This window comes from Gallus gallus, chromosome 19, assembly GCF_016699485.2.
Source record: "Gallus gallus isolate bGalGal1 chromosome 19, bGalGal1.mat.broiler.GRCg7b, whole genome shotgun sequence".
NCBI classification, from domain to species: domain Eukaryota; kingdom Metazoa; phylum Chordata; class Aves; order Galliformes; family Phasianidae; genus Gallus; species Gallus gallus.
In genome coordinates this window covers 6,955,789-6,980,962 of record NC_052550.1, presented here as the reverse complement: position 1 = coordinate 6,980,962, position 25,174 = coordinate 6,955,789, and the positions used below count along the sequence as shown (strand labels likewise).

The 25,174-nt window shown below is 38.6% G+C and overlaps 1 protein-coding gene across 8 annotated transcripts in view; it reads left to right on the top strand.

The window, feature by feature from the left end:
• NCOR1 (nuclear receptor corepressor 1) overlaps positions 1–25,174 on the top strand; it is a 56,393-nt gene that overhangs the window by 26,029 nt on the left and 5,190 nt on the right. For 6 of the 8 annotated variants that reach the window (XM_040650459.2, XM_040650458.2, XM_004946655.5 and 3 more), the window contains 25 exons: positions 298–399; positions 6,058–6,188; positions 6,427–6,644; positions 8,375–8,437; positions 8,954–9,093; positions 9,828–9,954; positions 10,303–10,858; positions 12,183–12,309; positions 12,618–12,813; positions 14,534–14,707; positions 15,392–15,552; positions 15,917–16,037; positions 16,167–16,268; positions 16,757–16,854; positions 17,012–17,180; positions 17,714–17,854; positions 18,935–19,018; positions 19,506–19,762; positions 20,144–20,504; positions 21,002–21,226; positions 21,873–22,082; positions 22,743–22,892; positions 23,203–23,376; positions 23,803–23,968; positions 24,284–24,780. In XM_040650459.2, the coding sequence (XP_040506393.1) occupies positions 298–399; positions 6,058–6,188; positions 6,427–6,644; positions 8,375–8,437; positions 8,954–9,093; positions 9,828–9,954; positions 10,303–10,858; positions 12,183–12,309; positions 12,618–12,813; positions 14,534–14,707; positions 15,392–15,552; positions 15,917–16,037; positions 16,167–16,268; positions 16,757–16,854; positions 17,012–17,180; positions 17,714–17,854; positions 18,935–19,018; positions 19,506–19,762; positions 20,144–20,504; positions 21,002–21,226; positions 21,873–22,082; positions 22,743–22,892; positions 23,203–23,376; positions 23,803–23,968; positions 24,284–24,780 (4,750 nt within the window). Of the gene's footprint in view, positions 1–297; positions 400–3,634; positions 3,725–6,057; positions 6,189–6,426; positions 6,645–8,374; positions 8,438–8,953; positions 9,094–9,827; positions 9,955–10,302; positions 10,859–12,182; positions 12,310–12,617; positions 12,814–14,533; positions 14,708–15,391; positions 15,553–15,916; positions 16,038–16,166; positions 16,269–16,756; positions 16,855–17,011; positions 17,181–17,713; positions 17,855–18,934; positions 19,019–19,505; positions 19,763–20,143; positions 20,505–21,001; positions 21,227–21,872; positions 22,083–22,742; positions 22,893–23,202; positions 23,377–23,802; positions 23,969–24,283; positions 24,781–25,174 lie in introns of those variants that run through there. The other 2 variants (XM_004946657.5, XM_004946661.4) reach the window with 2 other exon arrangements.

Sequence of the window (25,174 nt, the reverse complement as noted above, 5' to 3'; positions counted from 1 at the left end):
ATTATAAATAGAGGCTTTCACAAATTTGCAAACTGACTGGTATACTTCAAATTATGCAAACTGAGGTAGCTGAGGGATATTATAAATATATAAGACTTGTATTTAACACTGTGTAATTTTATGCATGGTTATATTGTTACATTTGTGTATGAATTTACTTTCCTACTGATGCAACTATCAAGTCTAGTAGCTTGTAGCCTAGGGGATGAGTTTTTAAGTGTTGGAGGAAATTAAGTAATAACAATGTGGGGGTTTTCTTGCAGGTATAAAAACTTTTTTTCTCTTTTTCCACTTCAGAACGTTCCTGACTGTGTACTCTATTATTATTTGACTAAGAAAAATGAAAACTATAAAGCCCTTGTGCGAAGGAATTATGGTAAACGCAGAGGGAGAAACCAGGTATCTAAAATTGATATTTCACTTGAATACTGTTTTATAGTTTCACATTTTTAGCTATATTGATATCCTATATAGAAGACATGAGGTGGAAAAAAAAGTTCCTTTTCCATTAGTTCATTCTGACCTCCCTTTAAAATTAAGAAATCCTGTCATCAAAGGTTTTTTGGTTAGTTCTTAATTCTGTGCAGTACCTTCTTCCTCTGCACATTTGTGACTTTTTTTTTTAAATGACAACTCATTTTATTTGAGGACCCTGCCAGAGACATGGAGGTCAAATCCATAATTATTAAATTCCATGGTGGAGCCAACAGAAATAAGGTTTTGCATTTGACTTGCAGTGGAAAATATATAATCACTTCATAATGTCTGTGTTTGTCAAAAAGCAGAAATTAATAGTGATAGCTTCTTAGTGGTCAGGCTCAAAGTCAAACTGGAACTTAATAGCAAGAAGAAAGAGATAAATTTAATGCATGCAAATTAAAAATTCTACTGATTCGGGAATAATTCACTTGGAAGACATGGAAGCCTTTGGAAGGGTTTCCAAGGGGAAAGAGCAGCATATTATGAAGAATATATATAGCTAGGCTGCTGGGTTTAATGTGGATATTTGGAAAACAAAAATGCTCAGATTTGTTTAGAAAAAGGGAGCAGTGCTGTATATTCACTGTACGTGTTCCTTTTCATCCTGTTTTGATTTCCCTTTGCAACTAACAGCATTCTGAAAATAGAACAAAAGAGTAATGAGGTTAGGAAAGAAGGTCATATATGTATATATCCTCTTATCTAATAATAAGTTTTGTGCGAGTCCCTGTAAGTGTAATGCAACTTCAGCTGACAAATTGATCCTGTTAGCTAAAAAGAGTACTTTGTGCTTCTATGGTGCTGTTGCACTTAAGCCTTTTAACTTATTGTTTGATATTCTGACAGAAGAGACTGTGCCAACAAGGACTCTGTACCCCACAAATTATGGATTGATGGGAGAAAATAATTTCATTATGTAAAGGACTTGGCAGTTAGCCCAGGTAGAAGCTCTGACAATGGCAGTGGTTGGAAATAAATGAAATATGTCCTGTAAAATACAAAAAAGAACTTACATTAGACTTCTTTGGTCTAATAATAAGAAAAATGTATTGCTGTGTGACTAGTGATGGCAAAAAAATTCAATTATGATTGTATGGCAAATACAAAGAAGATGAAAATAAATGAGACACGTCCAAAATTTGCTGTGAGAACTAAATACAGATAATGCTGCTGTTTTAAGTGGTTTAGTTTTAGAGTTCAGTATCAAATGAGTTCAGCATGGAGACAGTAAGTACACATGTGTTGAGTGATATCTTTGCCATACGCTGTTCTCTTGCAGCTGTAGTAAGAGGTGAGGAGACATAACTGGCTCCGTCTGTATTGCAGCATAACTTTAAGTTTTGAAGTGTTTGTAAGATCATAACTATACGTTTAAATTTCTTTCAGCATTGTTACATTTTAGAACATCAAAACTGGTAGAACGCAAGATTTGAACTGATCTCTCCAGCTATAAGTTACTTTCCTTTAGTAACACATATAACCTAGGAAGATTTGAATTACTGTCTTGTACAAAAGTGCATAGATTTGTGACCTTAGCTAAAAGAAGAATGAGGGTGCTCTTGCCTGGCTTTGTGACTTCTCCTGTGAATACCATTTATATGTAAGTCACAGTACAATGTGAGTTGGAGCACTGGAGCTGCTGAAGTTTTTTTTTGGACTCAGATTACTCACTCTTGGAATTTTAACAGTTGTGGATCTTAGTTGCTAGTTGTTATTCCACAATAGATACAACAGCAGATGAATGGACAGCTGCTGCACAGACTTAAGGTGTGCTCTGCAGTAAGGATATCGATAAGTGTCAGACTTCACAGATCTGATGACTGCTATAGCATACTTGTAAAGGCAAGAAAATACTCTAAACATGCCAAATGTGAACATTTTACTGTTTCTTGAAGCTTAAACTCAGGAGTGTTATAGTTAGTGTTTAGTAACGCTGAAGTAAGGAATCATATTTCTAGTTCTTAACTGTATTGATGATTAATTAGTGACATCTATGTAAACTAGTTAAAGAGGACTTGAGAGTGTTGAAGTGCCTTGCTTGCCAGGACTCTTACCTTACGGCTGCAGAATGTAATTAATTCCCCCTGTCCCTCCCTCACCCCAGCTTTGTTTGAAGCTGATCTTGCTCCTATCTCTGAGTGGCAACCTGAAACTTCCTTGCTGATTGGCAAACACAAGGTGTGAAGATTTATGATGTGCTCTGAGATATGCTCATGCCAATAACAGGTGCTTCAGCTTAAACTCTTGAGAGTTGATATATTTTTATAAAGTAGAAGGCAAGAAAATAGAATGTTGCAGTGCAGAATATATTAATCATGGTAACAATGTTGAAATTGTTAAGAGAACTTCAGTGAGGACAGCTTGACTCAAATTTCAATGGAGGCTTATACTTACAGAAGCTGACTGCTAGGTTAAGGCATATAAAGTTAAGAGATGTAAAGCTTATTGGATTCTGATATACATTTCTCCTTGAATAGGCTTAGAAGGCTCTTGTTATAAAACGCTGCCTAAACTGTCCCAGGATGCTCACGGAGGAAAGGAGATGGTGTGCCTTAAACCAAATGTGAATTACAAAACAAAGTGCAGATCTTTAACATAGTATTAAAAGAAAGCGTGGCTGTAAGAGCGAAGGCTGACTGTACGTTTTTGGCTGTTCGGGAGTTGTATGCCATGTTTTGTTTCAGGAGGGAAAAGCTGCTGTCCACAGATGGCTGGGAGGGTTGTTTTGCAAGTTGGGAGTTGATGGAGCAAAGAAGTCAATGTTTTTGCACTGGTTTCATTACAGATAATTCCTTAAATAGCTCATTGAAAGGAGGCTCTGAGTAAAGCTTCTCACTGACATTCAGCAGCAAAGCAGCAGCCGGGCTGTGATTCCATGGCTGCCTGCTCAGCAGTGTCTGCGGGCTGTGCTTTGCAGCAGGTGGCCCAGCCCGGTGACCTGACTAGACAGAAATTCACTGTGCTCCTGCGGCCGCCAATCACGCCGGGCTGACGGGATCGCCTCGCGTGACCCCGGTGAGATTAGAAGGTTGTATGTGAGATGGGCAACTCTTCTGCAGGCAGCTTAAGTGGCAGAATGACACAATTTCCTGGAATAAACATGTTGCTGGGTCAGGCAGCTGCTGCTCAAGAGCCGTGTGATGTCGGTGCTGTTGGGGGTTTTGTCCTTTTGAATCTTACCCTGAACTAAAGCCCGTCCCCTTCTCTGGATAGTAAAAGTTTAAATCAACAGATGAATGTGCAGGTACGTCGCTGACTGAGGCTTCAGCTGTTTGAAGGTTTGTGTTTAACCTGCCCTTGACCTATCAATTATGCATGTTAAAAAAAATTATGATATTAACCAAATGGCAAAAAGAGCAGAGGGTTTTCAGCAACTGTTTTGTGATTAGATTAAATGTAAAATACAGAGTCTTTCTTCTGAAACTGCAGATTTTAACTCCTCACTTTCAAGGCTGCTCTGTGTAGGACAGTGGAAATAATTTACCTTAATACATGTCTCTGACATCTTCTGTGAAGGAATGTTTTGGATCATCGAGTAATGCTAGTATCTTAAGTGCTACTAATTTGCAGGGTAATAATGGTTAGTTAGTGTTCGGGGTTTCTGCTCCAATTCACGTTATTAAAATGTCAAAAACAAGCCCTTTTCTTGACTATTTCCAGCCTCAGCCTTGCTAATGAAACAGTGACACCTGCTGCTATGCTTACAAGAAGGTTCTTCAGTAAAAAAGGTTATTTTGAGGAATTTTTCAGTGGGCTTTCCATTATTGAATGGCTAGTTCTATACCAGCTATCTTCTAGATCCCCGTCCTTGAGTTTCTATGGATTTCCAAGAGTATGTTTGGCATTTATGTGGAAGGTAGCCCCATATAAAATTAGCCATATATAAATACTACACATACTTTGCTTTTTAAAGTTGATTTGCAGAGTGTAACACCCAGCAAGGACCAGCTCTGTTCTGCATGACCCAAATGTGAGTGGAAAGCCACCTCGGTGCGGAGCTTCTTTGGCATTGATGACTCTGGCTGAGGTGGTTTATTTAACCCATTCAAGCTCCTTCGGTGTACATTCCTGCTGATGATTCCCTCTGTGCAGCTATTTCTGTATTCCCACTCTCTGTATGTGCTGTAGTTTCTTATGAAAGCATTTGAACTATAATCATTTATTTAAATTATGTTATGAAAACACGTATTTGGCTTGGATTTTCTTGTCGCACTTGGAGGATCACCTTGTTTCTGATAGGGTTCAGCATGAGTATCTGGATGCAGCGTTAAGCTCTGAGTACTTCCTGTGGACTTGCTGGCTTTTGAGGCCCATCAGGAGAATTCACCCGCTTGCCGTTGGTTACATGTAGGGATTCTGTGAATTTTGGGAGTGGGTTATGTGATTTATTTCATGGCAGCCAACTGCTGCTTGATGCTCTAATCTGGAGAGGAAGGAATTTCCAACACTGAATTTCTGCGTTCATGACTTGCTTGAAAAGCATAAAATGTGTTTGTCACGTGCAAGTTGAGCACTGTGGATGGCTAAAAGCAATATTTAGGCTTCTCTTCTCCTTAACAAGACTTGTGGCCTGTGTGGCAAAGTTGAGCGCTGCTGAACTGAACAGCATTTTATCTGGTTAGCAGTCAGTGGTTTAGAAAGGATCTGAGGGGAAGCGTTCTTCACTCATGCTAATAAATACTTACCTGCTTTACTTTCTGTCTTGACCAGTCCAGGTTAGAAAAGCTGAGGTCTTCAGAGTGCTGAGAAGCAACATATTAGAAGGACAGCAATGCTAAAACTTAAGGAAATTTCTTTGATAGCCATATTTAATGTATTTTCCTTAATATATTATTTTCCTTTACGAATACTTCTTATTTTCTTTATGCTTTCTTAGAGCATCAAGGGATATTTGGCTTGCTTAGTGCTAGCCTGTAGCTAACAAATGAATCAGACAGGGAATACCAAGGTATTTTGTGTGTGTGTGTGTGTGTGACAATAGCAAAAAGAATGCCATGTATTCTCATCACACTTCTGAGACTTTTAAAAAATTTTTACTTGCTAGCAGTGGTAAAATTCCATGTGATCACATGAAGTAACAGACATTTCTTCCATTAATTCCTGTTCTGAACTGGATTATGTCTTCTGGAAAGTTTAAATCAAATTTATGTGCTTTCTAAAATGAGATTTTCCCACGTAGTGGTCATCTGGATTCACTCTGAAGGAGTGAGTGTCCCTTAAGATGTAAACAGTTTTTTGTGCTGTTCTCTGTAGAACAATAATGTGTAATGGTAATTAACTTTTGTGTTTTGTCAGTACTTAAGTGCTTGCAGAGCTACCATCTTAATATGGGTATAACATTAAAAAAAAAAAAAAAAAAAATCTGGACTGTAATTTTCCTTCTAACACAACATAAACTCACTGGAAACAAATCTAAATTCCTGACCCAGTTTTACTGTTACATGGGCAGATGTGTGGTGATTATAGCTTAAAATATAATCTGGAGGTAGGATAACATCAGCGTTTGTGCTGCTCTGAGCTCCTGTTCCTTTGTGTATAAATTGTTGTTTAAAACATGTAAATGCTGTTTTATTTCAGCAACAAATTGCTCGTCCTTCTCAAGAGGAAAAAGTAGAAGAAAAGGTAGAAGAGGAAAAAGCAGAAAAAGCAGACAAAAAAGACGAGGAAAAGAAAGATGAGGAGGAAAAGGATGAGAAGGAAGAATCTAAGTAAGTATATGTACAGAAAACTTATTTAATCTAGATTGCAGCAACTTTTATGCAATTTTCTATAGAGAACAGAATTGCCATCAGTCCAGCAGTAACACCTTGTTCCTATTTAGTTCTTATGCATCAAACAAGATAGTTCAGAAAAACAAATTGACCTAATCAGACTGTCTGTAATGGCAATCTGAATGAGTGTAAATAATAACTTTTTATATATTATTTTTTTAAAAACTATTCTCAGAGAGAATACCAAAGAAAAGGACAAAACTGAAGTTGCCACAGAGGAAACGGAGGAAAGGGAGCAGGCCACTCCTAGGGGCCGAAAAACTGCCAATAGTCAAGGTCGTCGTAAGGGCAGAATCACCAGATCAATGACAAATGAAGCTGCACAAGCAAATGCTGCTGCAGCTGCAGCCACTGAAGAGCCACCACCGCCGCTTCCACCCCCACCAGAACCTTGTGAGTAGCATTGATAGGACACTTGGGAGACCCATCTGTGTTCACACTCATCACTGACAGAAGAGTATGTTCTACACATGGAGTACATTGTGGGATTGGTTTGTTTAGTATTACATCTTTATTCTTAGGTCTGCTTATAATTTTATGACTGTTTGATACTGTTAAATTTCATAAGTGCAACTGAATGGTATAGTTGTACTCAGATGACTCTTAAAACCATGTGTGATTGGAGCCAATTAAGCTTCTGTGTTAACTACTTTTTCTGTTTTTCAGGGTTATTGATGAATCCATGTAGATCCAAATGCCTTTGGCAGAGATTGACTTGCACACTGTAGCTCATAGAATTTATTGTTAAATAAGCAGACTTGTTATTTGAGTATGTTGGGGAGTTTCATAATATGAAATAGATCCCAACAAGTTGTTTTTGTTATCATTTCTGCATTAGATGACAGAAGAATTCTTTGAAATAGGAATGTTACTCCCTTGGCATGTTAGAAAAGAGCACACTAACTGTAGCTGCATTTCTGACATAATTTGTGGTGGTGCAGAAATAGTGGCAAACAGAATACCTTGTGGCAGGTCAATAGCTTGCCAGGTTAGTGTGACAATGTTTTTCCTTCACTGCTGTGCTGTGGCAAACATCACTCTTAGCTCTCCAGCTGCTTAGTTACTGGCAGCTGCTCTTACAGAATTTGTAACAACTTTTTCTGTTGCTCAAATATTCTTCACGTCCTAAAGAACAGAGTAAGTAGGCACGTGAGTTCTTCAGCTGTAAATATCAGTAATATTGTGGTAAACATTTTTTTTCTCAGTTGACACTTTTTTTTGTCAGCTCCCGGATAATGGCAATAGTTATTGTTTTATTGTATTTTTACAGGATTTTCTGGAAAATCCAGAATAGCTTTTCAGTGGGTCAGATCCTCTTATAGCATCTTCCTTGTATTGTTAATGGAAGTTGTTGGAGAGTCCACGTTGCATGCTGTATTTAATGGCAGATCGTATGAAAAGGAAATGGAGGCTGTTGCCACTTAATGCCATTCAGAAACTTAAACAGGATGTTTTTATTTTTACTGTTTTTTTCTGTTTTTCAAGTAGAAAATTTAGTCAGTACAAGAATAGTAGACTTGATAACTGCTAATTGCTAAACAACCATTTCAGTCCATTCCACAGTAGTCTGTGAAATAAGATGGAGCCACTCTATAGCATCTTTGATTGTGAGAAAAGTGCAGAACACCTTTTTAAGAAGCTACCGTGTTATGCTTCCCTCCAGTTGTGAAGCATATTGAAAACAACAAAATACTGCTGATTTGTTTTACCCTGAGTTGATTATATACTTGGTTCATGAGGTCAGGGTTAAATTACAACTGTGAATCAGTTTGTTGGGTTTTTTGTTGTTATTGTTCTGCAGTAATCAGGGTGCTGAAAACTTAGACAATCACGTGGGCAGCAAGGGTGCAGAAAGTTCTTTTGTGGTTTTGTGATGTTACTGTAGTAACGTGTAAACTTATGGAAACCTGGTGGATAAATAGAAAAGAATGGATCACAGGGAGGAAAAAGGGTTCTGCTGGGAATGCATATTTCTGTCTTGGTTTAATGAAGAGTATTTGCCACTGACAAGAGCAGCTTTCCCATTTGACTTGAATAAGCCTTAATGTAATAGATTATGGGACACATGCCATAAAAGTAATTCTTGTTCTTTTTTTCTGATCAGCTGTCATTTGCTCTTTCAGCTTCTACAGAGCCTGTGGAGACATCCCGCTGGACAGAAGAAGAAATGGAAGTTGCTAAAAAAGGTAACTTTGTAAAAATTTGAATTAGTTGTGATTATTGTATTTACTGAATTATTGAATATTTACTTCTGAGTTCTACAAGTGCTGTGATTCTGTGCAGCTCTACACTAAATGACTAATTTGAAATTTGCTGTGTTTTTGTGTTTACGACTTAGAAAAATTCCTTTTGTGCAAGACAGTCCTTTGACAGAAAAGTTGGTGTATTTTGTAAGTTGTTTATTCGTTTGGCAGATAATGTAATCTGTAAATATTACCTATAAAGTCAATGTTTTCACAGAAGTATTATGTATTAGTGACAGCAGAGTTAAGTCTGAAGGCTTCATTAGCAGACATTTTGATGGACAGTTTTTTTCCCATCCCCATGATTAGTGGTCACATAAGGATTCTCCCTGTGACAGTGTGTAAGGCAGCCATACTTTAGTACCTTCCTTTCCCACTGGTTGTGTTGCTCCATTTATGAGGGTTTGGATCTCTGAATTACTTGTTATAGCAAATATCTGTTTCTTTATGTTTGAACAGGCCTTGTGGAACATGGACGCAACTGGGCAGCAATTGCCAAAATGGTTGGGACGAAAAGTGAAGCTCAGTGTAAAAACTTCTACTTCAACTATAAAAGGAGACATAACCTGGATAGTCTCCTTCAACAGCACAAACAGAAGGTAAGTGCAGTGGACATTGCGTGTTTTGCAGAGAAAAACTTAGTATCTCGGACGTCATTCATTGCACTTCACTAAAACTATTTTGCAGTCACCACTTGTTTCCTTTTCTGCTTGTTTTTGTGTTGTGGCATAAATCTAGAGAAGGCAACTGGTGCTCACTGATCTGTGATAGTAATCACTTAATGCTTTAAAATGCAATAGAAAATTGTATATTGGATGGCATGCTCAAGCTTGCAGAATTCCTTAGTGCTTTTATTTGTACACCAGCAACTATAGATAAAGTTCAGGAAAAGACATTTTTTTGTGGAAAAGTTACCTTGAAATATGCCGCAGTGCACAGTAAGCACTAACCTTACAGGACAGAGCAAAAGAATTAATAGAAGACCATGAGCTGAAAGTTCTGTGACATCTAAAGTGGAAGTTGGTATCCTCTAAGCTGTAGTGTCCTAGTCTTCTCTCTGCTGAAGTGAAGAGCAGCAGTATCTCTGTTTGCTGCAGTAGTTCCTTTTTTCCCCTAACTATGTATGCAGACAGTGGTTTGTTCCCAAACTTACTTTTGGTCAAGAGCAGCAAAAGCTGTATGGAGGTTGAAAGAGTATGTCCTTGTAAATGGGTCTGTACTAAAGAGATTCTGTGCCTTTCATTTCAACCTGAGGTTAAGAAATGAGACTGCATCTAGAAAGAAAGAGTACTTTTAAATTTTCAGTGCAATATAAATGTCATGTATTTATCAGTCTTCACGAAGGCCCCGTGAGGAGCGAGATGTATCACAGTGTGAGAGTGTAGCTTCAACTGTGTCAGCTCAGGAGGATGAAGACATTGAAGCATCTAATGAAGAAGAGAATCCAGAAGACAGTGAAGGTAACTTCGTGGGAGGGGAATGCCCATATGCACTGGAAGGGAAAGATGTTGATCAGAAAGCTGTTTTCCATTGCATAACGTCATACTCAAACTGTTAATTTTTAGCTGTTGGAACTTACTTCACTAGTTGCATGTGGAGAGGAAAAAGCATTTTTGGTATTGAGCAGCCTGCAAATTGAATCAAATCAACTGCCCTAAGAGTATTAACTAGCAATGTCTTGTTGTGTTTTGGAACAGCAGACATATATTTCATTACTATAGTGAATACTAAGCAGCAGTTGACTGAAGCTTAGCTGGATCTCATTGATGTTGAGTCTTTATTCTAAAACTTTTTTTTTTATTTTTCAGGTGCTGAAAATAGTTCTGATACAGAAAGTGCTCCATCTCCAACTCCAGCAGAAACTGCTAAACCAACTGAAGAAACTCCATCTGAGAGTGCTGCTTCAAAAATGACCACTGAGGCAGCAGCAGAACAGGAATCTACTGTTAAACCTGCAGCCAGCACATCTCCCTCCTTAACATCCCAAGGTGTATCAACAGCTGAAAGTCAGACCTCTGAGCCACAGGTTAAGGAAGAAATAAATACTGAAGCAGAAGAACCTATGGAGGTTGACAGTAGAAGCCATCCAGTTGAAGCTAAGCCTGTGCTTAATCTTCCAGTACATACCAAAGTTGAACCTGTAGAGACTGAAATGAGGCTACCAGAAAATATTCAAGTGAAAATAGAAAGTGATACCAAAGAGAGAGAGATGGAGAAACCCAAGGAAAAGTCAGAACCTGAAGAAATGGACTATAGTCTGTCACAACAGGTTAACTCAGCAAGACAAGAATCCCATTCAGATAATGATTCAAGTGCCACCTGTAGTGCTGATGAGGAAGTTGATGGAGAGCCTGACAGACAAGGGTGAGTTTAATTATTTAGCATTCAAACTTCCATATTTAAAAAAGCTGATTGAAATATGGTTTTACTTAGCAGTGATTAAAAACTATCATCAGTAGTGACATTTTTCAGCTCTCTGCTCATCCATGCATGCTCTCTGTTATTTTTGCCTGAAGCTTCACTCTTGAGCTTGGATGAAGTTATTCTTGAATACTGACCAGCTTTTTTGGGCCCTTCTTACCTCCAGGGATTAATCCCATGGTACTCCCCTAAGCAGGTCCCACAAGAGGCCAAAGTCTGCTCTCCTGAAGCCTGGAGTAGTGAGCTTTTCATGTGCACTCCTCACTGTCCAAAGAATCTTGACCACTGTTTCATGGTCACTGCAGCCAAAGCTGCCCTTGAGCTTTGCTTTCTCCACCAGTCTCCTCCTTGCTGGTGAGAACAAAGTGAAGGATAGCACCTCTCCTTGTTGGCTTCTCTGTCACTTGGAGAAGGAGGTTAACATCAGTGTCTTCCAGGAACATCGTGGATTGCATATACCCTCCTGTATTATCCCTTGAACATATGTTGGATTTGTTGGAGTTTGTTGGAATTTTGTTGTTGGAGTGGTTGAAGTCACCAGTGAGGACCAGGGCTTGTGGGCATGAGACTGCTCCAATTATAAGGGGCCTTATCCAATTGGTCTTCCTGGTCAGATCGCCTGTAGCAGACTCCCACTGTAATGTCACCTGTCTCTGCTCTCCCTTTAATCCTGACCCATAAGCGCTTGGTCTGTTCCTCATCCATCCCAGTGTGTTCTGTTGGTGAGATTCCTCTGTAACCATAGTGCAGCTTCAGAGCCAATGCCTCCTCCGTGCCAGTGGTCTTAATATACACACAGTACCAAGGATAGCTGTTAAATGTCAAAAGTATCCAGTGTCGCTGTGCTGCATGTGCTGTTTTGAAGAGTGCACTTGATGGTGTTTCTGTTTTCTCTGCCTCTTCAAACATCTCTCCACTTCACAAATGTATTAGGTCTCTGTGTGGAAATACTGTTATACCCTACTGTTTAGGTATAGATCTTGTGCTTCCCATCTATTTTTTTTCCAAGGCATTCTTTATAAAGAAGGTTGCATTCTTGTAATACTGTACATATGGAAACTGCATACATAAATATATAGTTCTGAAGATTCTGAACACTTTTGTTATTTCTGTGAATCTTATAACATAGAAACATTTGTTGTTTATTCCACCTGATGTGCTTTGGGACAAACAAAACATAATCTTTATTTATTCAACGTTGTCTAGCGTGTTGAATCTTGGTCTTTTTAGTGATATTTTTTTCCCTTCCTTCTCTCTCTTTGTTCAGTATCTTCAGGGAGTCAAAGCCCTCATTGTTAAATCCAGCTGGATCAATACTGGTGTCACCTACAATAAAGCAAGGGCAGATGGACCTACAACAGCTTCATCACCGAGCAGCTGTCATACCACCTATGGTATGGGATATTTTAAGTGATGTTTGAAGGAATATTTGTTCTCCTGTTAACTAGTTTCATTGCTACAGCAGCAAAAATTTTGAAACAAAGAAATATTGTTTACTTTCTTATTGTGTTACTTTTCAAGAGTGAATTAAATTAAATAGAAACAAATAGACAAGTATTGGCCTAAAGAGAGAAGTAGACTATTTGAAGTGTTCATACATGAACTTATACCCCTGCTGCAATGGGGCCATTGAACAAGATAGTTACTTTAGAAAAAACTTAGTATTAATATGCCCATTGTGAGCATCTTCCCCTCTTTGTAGGTTTCTTGCAGTCCCTGTACTGTTCCTGTTGGAACACCAGTGAGTGGTTATGCACTCTATCAAAGGCACATTAAAGCAATGCATGAGTCAGCATTGCTGGAAGAGCAGCGCCAGAGGCAAGAACAGCTGGACATGGAGTATCGAAGCTCTGTAAGCCCGTGTGGCACTTCCAAAAGCCCTAATGTTGAGTGGGAAGGTAGGTGTTTTTACATCTGTCATGGAGGTAACTCTGTACTGAATGTCACACATTCACCTCTCTGCCTTGTTTGAGAAGGGAAATTGAATGTACTGTTGATTAATTCCTGCTTTCTTAAGAAATTTGATTGAAGGAACCAGTTTATTATAACAGATCCTGCTACAGTTACAGGGTTAGGGAACTACTTTGTAACCTCATTGAATAAGGCAAAACTGGCTCCCTTGGGGTGAGATCAGAATTTAGTTTTCAGAAACAGCTGAATGGATGATTGTCTTTATTCCAGAAAAGCATGTTCAGTGGGAGCCCCAGTTCTGCACTGTAACTGTTACCTCTAAATACCCAACATTCTTTACTGGAGGAGGAAGTGATCCAGAAAATACATTGTAACAGGGAAATAAAACCAGTAAGGCACCAATGTGCTGACCATTACAATGTTAGAGATGCCCTCTTGGATGTTTAATTCTTCATTCTTTGACTTAATATCCTTGTGCATTGTGCCTGGCAGCTCTGCAATGTGAGCCACATAAACTATTGTGTTCTTTGAAGTTTGAGTATTTTATACTTAACATGCATACGTTTTAAAAATGTGCTATGAAAATGCTTCATCTTAGTTACTTTTTACCTACAAAGAAGGAAAAAACTTTTTTTCTCCTGTTAAAATAATGAGAAGGGAGCTTGAGCCTGTACACTGAGAAGGTGGGTATAGAGTTGTGGTTTTGGGAATTTGCTTCTTTAGGTGGGAGTCAGGGTTTGCTCAGAAGTACCATTTAGCTAAAATATTACCTGAATAAATCTTGGCATTGGCAGTACTACGTTATGAACTGTGGGAAAGTTCTAGCATGAAGTCTGCCCACAAAAATCAAGAGCACTACTGAAGTAGTGGGGGGGATAATGTGGTTAATGTAAATGAGTTCTACAAGCCTGGACATTTTCATCTGCAAATTAAAGAGGCGGACTTGTCATCAGATCATTACAGTAGCTACTTCCTAAGATACTGCATGCGAGTTTGTCCTTTCACCCTTGTATGTAGGAGGGAGCACGTAGTCTCTGTAAAAGTCTTCAGATTTTTCAGTCAGACTGAAGGACCTGTTGCTTAACTGGCTTATGACAATTAAGAGACTTAAAGGGACCGAATACTGTTTTGTTTTTTTTCCCTAAGTATGAGAGGTGTTCAAAATCTTGGATATAAAAGTACAGACCTAAGAACATAATAAATTAAGCTGTGCCTTTAATCCAATTTTCTAATTATTTTGAAAAGCATCTTGATACCAGTGTGTAACTCAATTAAAAAAAAAAACAACCTGAAGTCTTTGCCAAGGACAGTATTCTAGAATGAATTTATGCATGTGTATGTGTACATTGATTTCGAAACAAATGCATGGGTCTGAATTACCCAGAAGATAGCAATGCTGAATACACTCACCTTCTACTGATAGCGCTGCAGGAAACTGACACAAGAATTGCTATCCTCATGCCTCAGTATGTAGGACTGTTTATTCCTTTCATTTAGAAAGAGCCTACATGCCCAATTTTGGAATTTTTCTGTTATTTCAGTGCCAAGTGGTGTTTTAAAAGCAGTTACATCTTTGCAATTAAACATTTATTCCTGCTGAGTACAGTCTGACCATTGTAATAGGCCCCTTGCTAAAATTCTGTTGCGTGCTGGACCTTTTGACTCCAATTTCTAATCTTAGGATTCTTCTGTCTTTAACCCTGATAGGAAAACCAGTGGCCTATATGCCCTACGCTGAGGTCAAGCGAGCAATAGAACAGGAAGCACAAGTGCAAACTACAGCAACAAGGTCAGCATCACCATACAGGCTATCTCCAAGAGAAGTCAATAAAGCCTCTCCTCAGCCTGATATGAATGCAGCTCGCTATAGCGTCCCACCAGGTAAAGGTTTGTTTTAGTATCATAGCAATGTGTGGTCTTTGGAAGCTGGGCTTCTTTTACTTTCTGCAGTATCAAATTATTCTCTGAACGCTTTGTGAACTAACAGAAGAAGGGGTTTGTTTGTGTGTACGTAGATAGGTGTTGTAGCTTCATTTGTCCTGGTTTTTGTTATATCAGCTCACATGTATTTTACTAAACAAATAGGATGATCTGAAAAGTTAGAACAGCGTAGGGACAAAGTCATCAAGAGTTTTTTCTGCTTAATACAAATACTGTCATATTCAGGCAGAGCTGAGAGAAGCCTAAATTACACTCTGCTCAGTTGTTCTTATTCTTTAAATAGAATACCTTATCCAAAAACAGGAAAACAATGAAAAACAATAACGAACCCTGGATTGTTAGCTTTAAAAATTCATTTTTAAGAGTTTGTAATTCTAGTGGGCAGCTTCTGCCATTTTTGAATGCCACTGCAAGGTTGGGTATTACCCATTTGATTTTTAAAGCATAACATATGTTTGGACATAGTGAGTTTCAGAGCTGGAAATACAGTGAGATGGCTTTTGGGTATTGAGTCTGTTCTTGTTGGAAATTGTCAGATGAGCTATACAATTTGTCTTCTTGTCTCTCTACTGACTAATAGATCTGAAACAGACTGTCATGTTTAATGTACAATTTTTCCTTAAGTTCTCCAGCCTGCTCCTCACCAAGTAATAACCAATATCCCTGAAGGAGTTCGCCTTCCTACAACCAGACCTACCAGACCACCACCACCACTCATTCCATCCTCCAAAACAAGTGTGCCATCAGAAAAACCTTCTTTCATTATGGGAGGCTCAATCTCACAGGTAAGAGAATTATTCATTGAAAATTTGTGCTTGTAACACCTTTTTGCCTTTTCACCAACCTTCAGAATCTTGTATTCAGTTACACATTCACAGCATTAACAGTTAAAGAACTATACATGTTCTAAAAATCCAGGAAGTATCTTATAAAATAAACAACTGCAGCATGTTTTATGTTCATTAGCATAGTTGAGGATGCGCCATTCAGGTGAACTGCATATTTGCTCTGGACTCCTATAGTTCTGCACTTATTTTGCAGCAATGCTCTGTAGCATTTTAGGATCATAGTGGATTTAGCAGTCTCCTTCAAACACAGAAGTGAATCTTTTTTTCCAGAAACAACAATTAACATAACATATTGTTTCAGGGAACACCTGGCACTTACTTAACATCTCACAGTCAAGCTTCCTATACACAAGAAACGGCAAAGCCATCAGTGGGTTCCATATCACTTGGGCTGCCAAGGCAGCAGGAATCAGCCAAATCTGGTAAGAAAAGAGGGGCTGACATACATTTTATATGGACTATTTAGTAACTTGTAACTAAGGGAGTGGGAGAGAGAAAACCAGCAAACAAGAAAAAAAAAAAAAAAACTTCTATTTTTTTCTTCTAAATAGCTTCCCTGCCCTATATCAAACAAGAAGAATTTTCTCCCAGAAGTCAGAATTCCCAGCCTGAGGGACTCCTGGTCAGGGCACAGCATGAAGGTGTTGTGCGAGGTAATGTCAATCATACAGTTTAAGAAAGTAATTTTGTAAGAGCCTGGTAGAACAGAGAATTTGAGCCTAAGCTACTCAAGTCTTATTTTAAACACTGAAGGATTAATCTGTTCTCTCTTTTCTGAGGCATGTTTACATGTGTGTTAGTAAAGCTCCTCTTGTCTGCATATCTCATTTAAAAAAAATTGGTTTCAAGAGATGCCAGTTTCAAAATTGGGTGTACACAGTGTAATACTTGTGAAATGTATATAAATATTTCAGAGGAGAGAAAACTAAACAGCGTGGGTTAATAGCTTCGCATGCCATAAAAGTCTAAGTCAAAAGAGGGAATAGTTTAGCTGCCTTGTATACATGTTGTTGACAAGCTGAAAATTTCCCTGTACTTTAGTATAAACTAATGATTCTTATTACAGTTTCTGTTTCAAGTAGAGTAGTTGTGTTTTCTGTTGTTTGCTTATTTATCTATATATATCTTTATTTAAAATCAGGTACCACAACCATACAGGAGGGAAGTATAACACGAGGAACTCCAACCAATAAAGTTTCTGTTGAGACCATTCCTTCTTTGAGAGGCTCCATAACTCAGGTATTCTCCTCTTACTGAGGGCAGAAGTTTAAGCCATGCTACTTGTTAAAGTAGTTGGTGTTCTAGATCTTAAAAATGGAATGCTTTCCTTCATGGCTGCCTATTTTCTTGCATAAATACACATAGTCTGAGTTATATTTGATTGATTTAAATGCAGGGTACACCAGCTCTGTCCCAGTCTGGCATAGCAGCTGATGCGTTATTGAAGGGGACTATTACCCGGCTAGCTACAGAAGACAGCAGCCCAGAAAAGTGCCGAGAGGAAGCTTCAGCCAAAGGCCATGTTATTTATGAAGGCAAAAGTGGGCATATTTTATCTTATGATGGTGAGTATTTATATATTCTACTTGATGAAAGCCAAGACTGCAGCAGGTTCTGCTGAAGTCTGTGTGCTTCCAAATGTATAGATATAAACCTCAGTCACTGTGGTGCCACCTGGAAGAAGCACTGACCTACCTGTGTGTTTCTGTGGGTATAAAGACTAAAACAATCCAGAAATTACATCTGTGTTCTGCTGAGTATCCTGTATATGTAGATAAAGTATAGTTAATTCAGTTGCTGTGCTGCTTATTTTTATTATGTCTTGAAACAATTTTTGAGACAACCAGGTTTAAAATACTCTATATTAAAATAAAGAACACAGGTTGTTTTTTTAACTTTCTGCTTCATTTGAAATACTGATACACGAGTAACTGAGAGAGTACTTTATTTAACAAACCATGAAAGATCATTAAGCTTGAAATTTAATGTTTCAGTATTACATCAAAGTCATCAATGAAGTATTAATGTCCTCTGGTCTCATTAAATGTAATGCTCATGACTTTTTAGTTTCTAACCATACTTCTGTAAATGTTACCAGCTATTAAAAATGTTCGTGAAGGAACAAGGAGCCCAAGAACTGCTCATGAAATTAGCTTAAAAAGAAGTTACGATACAATGGAAGGAAATATAAAGCAAGGAATGTCAATGCGGGAATCTCCAGTATCTGCACCACTGGAAGGTAAAAACAACTACTTCTGAGTTGTTTAGTATTTTGTTCAGGTCTTTTGTGTTGACGTAAGATAACGTAGAATTGTCTTATGGGGCAAATCAAAAGAGGACTTATGTTTACAACTTATGCCATTAACTAAATCAGTATAATAACCACTACAACAAAAGCATGCTGTAGTTATTGCTGGACTGGAGATTTCCTATTTCTTTTGCTGTTGGATGACCTCATAACTGCAGGTGATTCAGCTAGCACTTACATGTGTCAGATTTTCTGGGAAAAGTAACTGACTCTTCACAATCCTAGTGAATTGTTGCAAAGCTCAAACAGCACTGAGTCATACTAGTGTCGACTGCATGGATGCACAGCTCCTCAGTTCAATATTGCTTCTCTGCTGTAGCATAGTAGTGTAATGTGTTGCTATGACCTTTTGCATTCCTTCACTAAATGCCTAAGATTATGCCAAGCAGAAGATTTATACAGCTGCTGTATTCTGTTTCTGGGCATCCCTAACATTATTTTGATTTAACAAACTGTAATCGGGCTAAGGTTGTGAAGGTCGAGGCAGGCCATTATGTAACTTTTATGGTTGTCTTTTAAAATACAAAATATCAAGAAAATGTTTCTTACCTGGACTCTGGAATCTTATTCCTGAGATGCATTTTGTCCCACCTTTGAATAGCCCTTAAAGGACATTTTGGTTTGTTTTCATCAGATTGGACAATGAGTAAGAGGTTTCTAAACCATGTGTAAAAATTCAGTGGTGCCTTTAAGTCACTCATGTACTTGGTTTGTCTTTTGGAAAATAAAGGGAAGTGTTAAGCTTAACTCTTGTTCCAAAAGCTTCTCTTAATGATAAAATAACCTTCTGATTTGAAATATGCTAAAACCTGCAGCCGTGTAAAAGCATGAATACTCGAACCAAAGAACTTCGTAGGGCAGAATGGTCTTTTAGCATGTTGATGCAAGGCCTAGCATAATGAGGCAAAGCTCTGGGCACTATAGATAATATCTGTAATTATGTAAGAAGGAGGAGGGTGTTTTTGAACACTTGTTATTTAATTCTCTAAACTATGTTCGTTTTAATTTCAGGTTTAATATGCCGTGCACTGCCTAGGGGTAGCCCACATGCTGAACTTAAAGAAAGAACAGTGTTGTCTGGCTCTATAATGCAAGGTAAAGTTCTGCCAGTTTGGAAGGCAGGCATTAATTCCATTCACAGAAATCCGTTATTAGGAATGGTATCTGTGTTAAGGGTAGAGCTTATTTTATTAGACACTTTATGTATGCATATGTGATACACCATATGTAAAGCTAATATGTAAGTATTGCTTGTTTTTTTAAAGTAGATATTTTTTAGTACAAATTGTCAGTATTTAGCACCTTTTCCTATTTTTTTTTTTAATTTTTAAACGGACAGTAATAACTTCCCCAGACCTGTGAAGGTGTATGGTACTGCTTTTATTTCAGCATCTGCAATAACCTGGGCCACTTAGAGTAACTTGAAAATTTGTTCACTGTTATTTTTGTGACATAGTTTTAGTCTTGTAATACATTACCATAGACTCAGCAAATCAGAATTCTAATAGCTAGGTACTCTGCTTATGAAAAAGGAGTTGTAGTGATAATTAATACCGGTGATGTGACTTTCTTTCTGTAAAAGGCACACCAAGAGCAACATCTGAAAGTTTCGAGGAAGGCTTGAAATACCCTAAACAGATTAAGAGAGAGTCACCTCCCATAAGGGCATTCGAAGGAGCCATCACTAAAGGGAAGCCGTATGATGGAGTCACTACCATCAAAGAAATGGGCCGTTCCATCCATGAGATCCCAAGACAGGACCTGTTAAGCCAGGAGAGTCGCAAGACTCCCGAAATCGTGCAGACAGCCAGGCCAATCATAGAAGGCTCCATATCTCAGGTAAATACAGAAAGCACTAATAGAATCTTATGGTTGCTTACATGGTCAGCGGTGAATCAGTTCCAGATATTTGAGTAAGGACAAATGTGTAGGTGTTCTGTTTGTTTTCTTTTCCAAGAAAGCTACTAATGTATGAAGCTTAAATATCCTCTGTGCATTAGAGAAATTTTGACACTTGACCTGCAGGGAACACACTTGTTAGCAAGTGTGATGTAACTGGCAAGTAACAGTGGCTAAAATCTAATTGTGTTCTATGCTGTGACAGCAGCAATGAACTGCAGTATCAGCCATATGATTTATTTTTTTAAGTGTTTCTTTCATTTTTTAGCAGGAGTGAAACATTGGTGGGATAACCTAACCTGATCCTTCTTTCCTTCTCAGGGTACACCCATAAAATATGAAAGCAATTCTGGCCAGTCTGCCATCAAACACAATGTAAAATCGTTAATCACTGGACCAAGCAAGCTACCCCGTGGAATGCCTCAGCTGGAAATGGTGCCAGAAAATGTGAAGGTGGTGGAGCGAGGAAAATACGAAGATGTGAAGACCGGGGATGCAGTACGTTCCCGTCACACGTCAGTAGTCAGCTCTGGTCCCTCTGTTCTCAGGTCAACTCTTCATGAAACTCCTAAATCACAACTGAGCCCTGGGATTTATGATGATACCAATGCACGGAGAACACCTGTGAACTATCAGAGTCCAATGTCCAGGAGTTCACCTATGATGAATAGAGTTAGTGAGGGTATGTTATTCTGATCCACAGTAAGAAAGCAACTTTGAATATTTTCATTTTAAATGTATTTTTTACCTTTTTTTTTCCCATAATCTGTACTACTTTATTTTTACTCTAATGGTTCCTCTTGATTTGGAGGTTGGTTAGGAGGAATTTAAGAAGGCTATAAATTGTTAATTGAAATAAGAAAATGAAAATCTGCCATATCATAACAGGGAGGTTGAAATGTAGTTCATTCTCCATTGGCATTTATGTTAATGTTATCTAAGAGCATAATGTTCTGAGGGCAGAAACTACTCCTGTATTAGAGGTGCCCAGAAGACGAAGATAATATGACATAGTGCAAACAAATGTAGTTTTAGGATTTAAAATTTTCACTATATATATTTTGTGATAGAAAATACTGTCTGTGATTTGTTGTAATTAATTGTAGCATGTATGCATACAGCTGTATCTCCTATTGAAAATATGTATTTTGAGTTTGGATTTTTGCTTATTTTTATTAGCTGGAATATCTTCTGGGAAGTCAGCAAATCACGAAAGGAAAAACACACTTACTCCCACACAGAGAGAGAGCGTGCCAGCAAAATCACCAGTCCCAGGGGTTGATCCTGTAGTGGCTCACAGTCCTTTTGACCCTCATCACAGAGGGGCTACACCTGAAGTCTATAGGAGTCACCTCCCTCCTCACTTAGATCCTGCTATGCCATTTCACAGGGCTCTGGATCCTGGTAAATCTGTTTGTATTTTGGCTTTGTTTGTTTGTTATTAGAAATATTGTGTGCTTGGCTCAGGAAGTTGTCTTAACAAAGCTCTTACAGGGCAGATATAATTTAGAAGGGGTTTTATATACACTGCTGTGTCTTGACGTCTAGCCAGGAAACATTGTAGTATTTCTTCTGGAAGCTTAAGATAGTATTTTTTAAAAAGTATTTGTGAAATGTATTAAAAGCTTTCAGGAAAACTGCCAATAAGGGTGTGGAAGATACACTTTCATTCTGTGGCAATCAGAACTCCTCTGTTAACTTGAGAGATTACCACATTATCTCTGATTATATTAAGTCAGTAGACCTCTATTTAACGTAATCTGTCAGTCTACCTTTGTGGGATGCTGTAACCTTTTTCAGGTGTTTCAGCCATTCATCTTCAAAGCTTTATGATTTTATTCAGGTCTCTTCTCTAGGAGAATGTGGATTACTTAGCTTTTTCTGTCCACATTCAGTGCTTAAATTCAATAAAATACTAGTATTAAAATGTTATTTTGATTTATTGGTGCTAAGAGAATTGATAACACTTCTCATCGAAACTATATGAACATCTGAAACTTTGGTTCTGTATCTTGAGCACTAAATCTTCTTTTTCCTCCTTCACCCTCAGCTGCTGCTGCTTACCTGTTCCAAAGGCAGCTCTCACCCACCCCAGGCTACCCGAGTCAGTATCAGCTTTACGCAATGGAGAATACACGACAGACAATCCTAAATGACTACATTACCTCACAGCAAATGCAAGTCAATTTACGTCCTGATGTAACCAGAGGATTATCTCCCAGAGAGCAAACTTTAGCTCTCCCATATGCAGGAGCAAGAGGTATGCCTTATGGGGTTTTGTCTGGTGTTATTTAAAGCATATTTTGGATCTGCATTGTGGCTTGGCAGAAGGGGTTGATAAATGATAAGAACTCAGAAGTAATGCTCTGTTCACTGTGGAGGGATTTAGATTTCTTAGAGGCACAGATTTCTGTGAAGATTTTCATACAGAATGTAGTTTTGAAGAAGAGTTTCACATTGAAATCTAAAGTGCAATATTAGACCAAAATAATAAACAAATAGTTATGAATCCCTGGGATTACATGGCATTCCCAGGAGCTGGAGATATAATAGGAGATTGCTGAGCCATGAGTTTGGTTACTGCATGTGGCAATCTGCCTGTCATTTAAATCAGTTTGGGTAGTTACTCATAGAATGGAAGATAACAAATGTGAAGGAGTTAGTCCAGTAAGACTAATTATCTTGGGGATAACATACTAGTTCTTACAGTGATTTAATTGGTTGGAAAAGAAGGGATAAGTGTTTTTCATAGTAGATGTTATACTGGAGTTCCAGTGTGTCCTGTGCATTTCAATGTTTCATTTTATTTTTTGAATATAAGAAGTGTGGGAAAGGGTGTTATCAATGAACAGTGTATTTAATGTATGGACCTTTGATCTGTCCTTGAAAAGTCTTTCTTACATGTGTCATCTCCTGCCAGGAATTATTGACCTGAACAATATGGCTCCTACTATCTTAGTGCCTCATCCTGGAGGAACGAGCACACCACCCATGGAGAGAATCACTTACATCCCTGGTACTCAGCTTACATTCCCCCCTAGGCCTTACAATCCTGCTTCTCTGTCACCAGGTATAAGCTGTTAAAAATTGACTTCATGTTCACTAACATCAAATGGTGTGTTAAAGGGTGGAACTTGGTCTCTAATCTGTCTAGTTTCTAACTATAGAGAAAACCCTTGAGTAAAAAGCTTTTCAGTTTTCCACTGGCTCTGTGTGTTAAGCTTTTGCTTTCCTAAATAAGTGGATAGACTTGACTGGAAAGAAAATGGATTTGGGAAACTTGTTGCAAGTAGGTGGCAGAATGTATTGGATAGCTTTTACATCAAACTATGCTTAACTTTAGTATGTTTTTGCTACTTCTTATCTTGTGGATGTTCCAGGACACCCTACGCACCTGGCAGCTTCTGCAGCTGCAAATGCTGAAAGGGAACGGGAAAGAGAGAGGGAGAAGGAGAGGGAAAGGGAGAGGGAACGAGAACGAGAGCGGGAAAGAGAACGTGAGCGAGAAAGGGAGAGAATAACTTCAGTCCCTGCTGAACTTTATCTTCGACCAGGTGAGTGTGCATTGCTGCATTTGGATCAGTCTTCTTTTAGACTGTAACTGCTCATTTTCTACATCTACTGTAAACAATATGCAACTTCTTAACAACACGGTTGCTCTTTAAACTGAATGGTGATTTCTAACACCTTGCAGTTCTGGTCATAGTTGAAACTTCAGCAAGTATCAGGTTTTGTCGTCTTGCTGTCATAATGGTGAAGTACCCAGGGAACAGTGTGAATCCCAGCCATGCTTATTGCTACTTGCATTCAGAATGCTACTATTTAAACCCTTAATAACAAACTTTAGTTTGTTATATCTACAGTAGCGGTGACAGTTGGGAAAGAGTATGGAGGAGAAAACATTTGATATGTAGTTCTCTATTGTTATAAGAGTTATTAATACTTACATATTTTTTCCCTCTCTGCTGTATGTTCTGCAGGAGCAGAGCAGCCTGGCAGACCTGGCAGTCATGGATATGTTCGGTCCCCATCCCCTTCAGTTAGAAGCCAGGAAAACATACTGCAGCAAAGACCTAGTATTTTTCAAGGAACCAATGGGACAAGCGTAATCACACCTTTGGATCCTGCTGCTCAGCTTCGTATCATGTATGTTTCTTAAGTTACCGTTCCAGGGATATCTTTTCTAATATTTTAGCTTATTCACAGGTTCCTTTAGTCTGAGGAAGATTCTAGGAGACTAGGATATGCTGCTGTCTGATGGCTTTTGAATTTATTGCATTTTCACTCCATTCGGTTTAGATAGAGATTAGTATCACAAAAGCTTTGCTTTGGTTCCCTCATGAAATGACTCTAGTCCTTTTTTTTTTGTGTGTGTGTGTGTGTGTGTGTGTGTGTGTGTGTGTGATGTAGTTCAGAACGTTCAATGTGATATAATTCAGAATATTGAATGTTTGTCAACAGGCAGCTCACTCCTGGAGCTCCCTCCATAACTCAAGGTTTACCTGCTTCCCGCTACAATACGGCTGCTGATGCCCTTGCTGCACTAGTAGATGCTGCAGCCTCTGCTCCTCAGATGGAAGTTGCCAAAGGGAAAGACACCAAGCACGAAGGAACCAGGATAGAGGAGAACGTGGGACGCAGATCAGCTGTGGTTACTGAGCAGCAGCAGATGGAACAGAAAACACTGGAGGTAGAAAAGAGGGCTGTCCAGTGCCCCTATACATCTGCAAATTTTTCTGGTGGCAAATCCCAGGGACAGTCTTCAACAGTAGTCTATTCAGAGGCTGGTAAAGAGAAAGGACCTCCTCCTAAATCCAGGTACGAGGAAGAGCTGAGAACTCGAGGAAAGACCACAATTACTGCTGCTAACTTCATAGATGTGATCATCACTCGACAGATTGCTTCAGACAAGGATGCACGAGATAGGGGCTCTCAAAGTTCAGATTCTTCCAGTAGTTGTACGTATCTTAGTAACTATCTACTTCTTTACTGTCTTAGACTTGTAGGGAGATAAGATGTGAAGTGATTCTGACGTTTAAATGATAAAATATTTAGCTTTGCACAGATCATATGCTTGATAGGCAAATACAGTTTTTGCATGTAGTGGCTGAAGATTCTTGCAAAATTGTAGCTGATAGCTTTCTTCAGATTCCATGCTGCATCATGAAGTGCAGGGTATTAGAAGTAACCTTATCAGAAGTCAGGAGATGTAAAATAACTGACTTTATGTTAGAATGCTCTTTTGTGGAAATTTGTGTTTCACCGCAGTTCTCATTAGAAAAAGAGACAGTATTTTGACTTCCATTTTACTGGTGTCATTCTGATGGAAGCATTAGTGTTGCTACATTATAG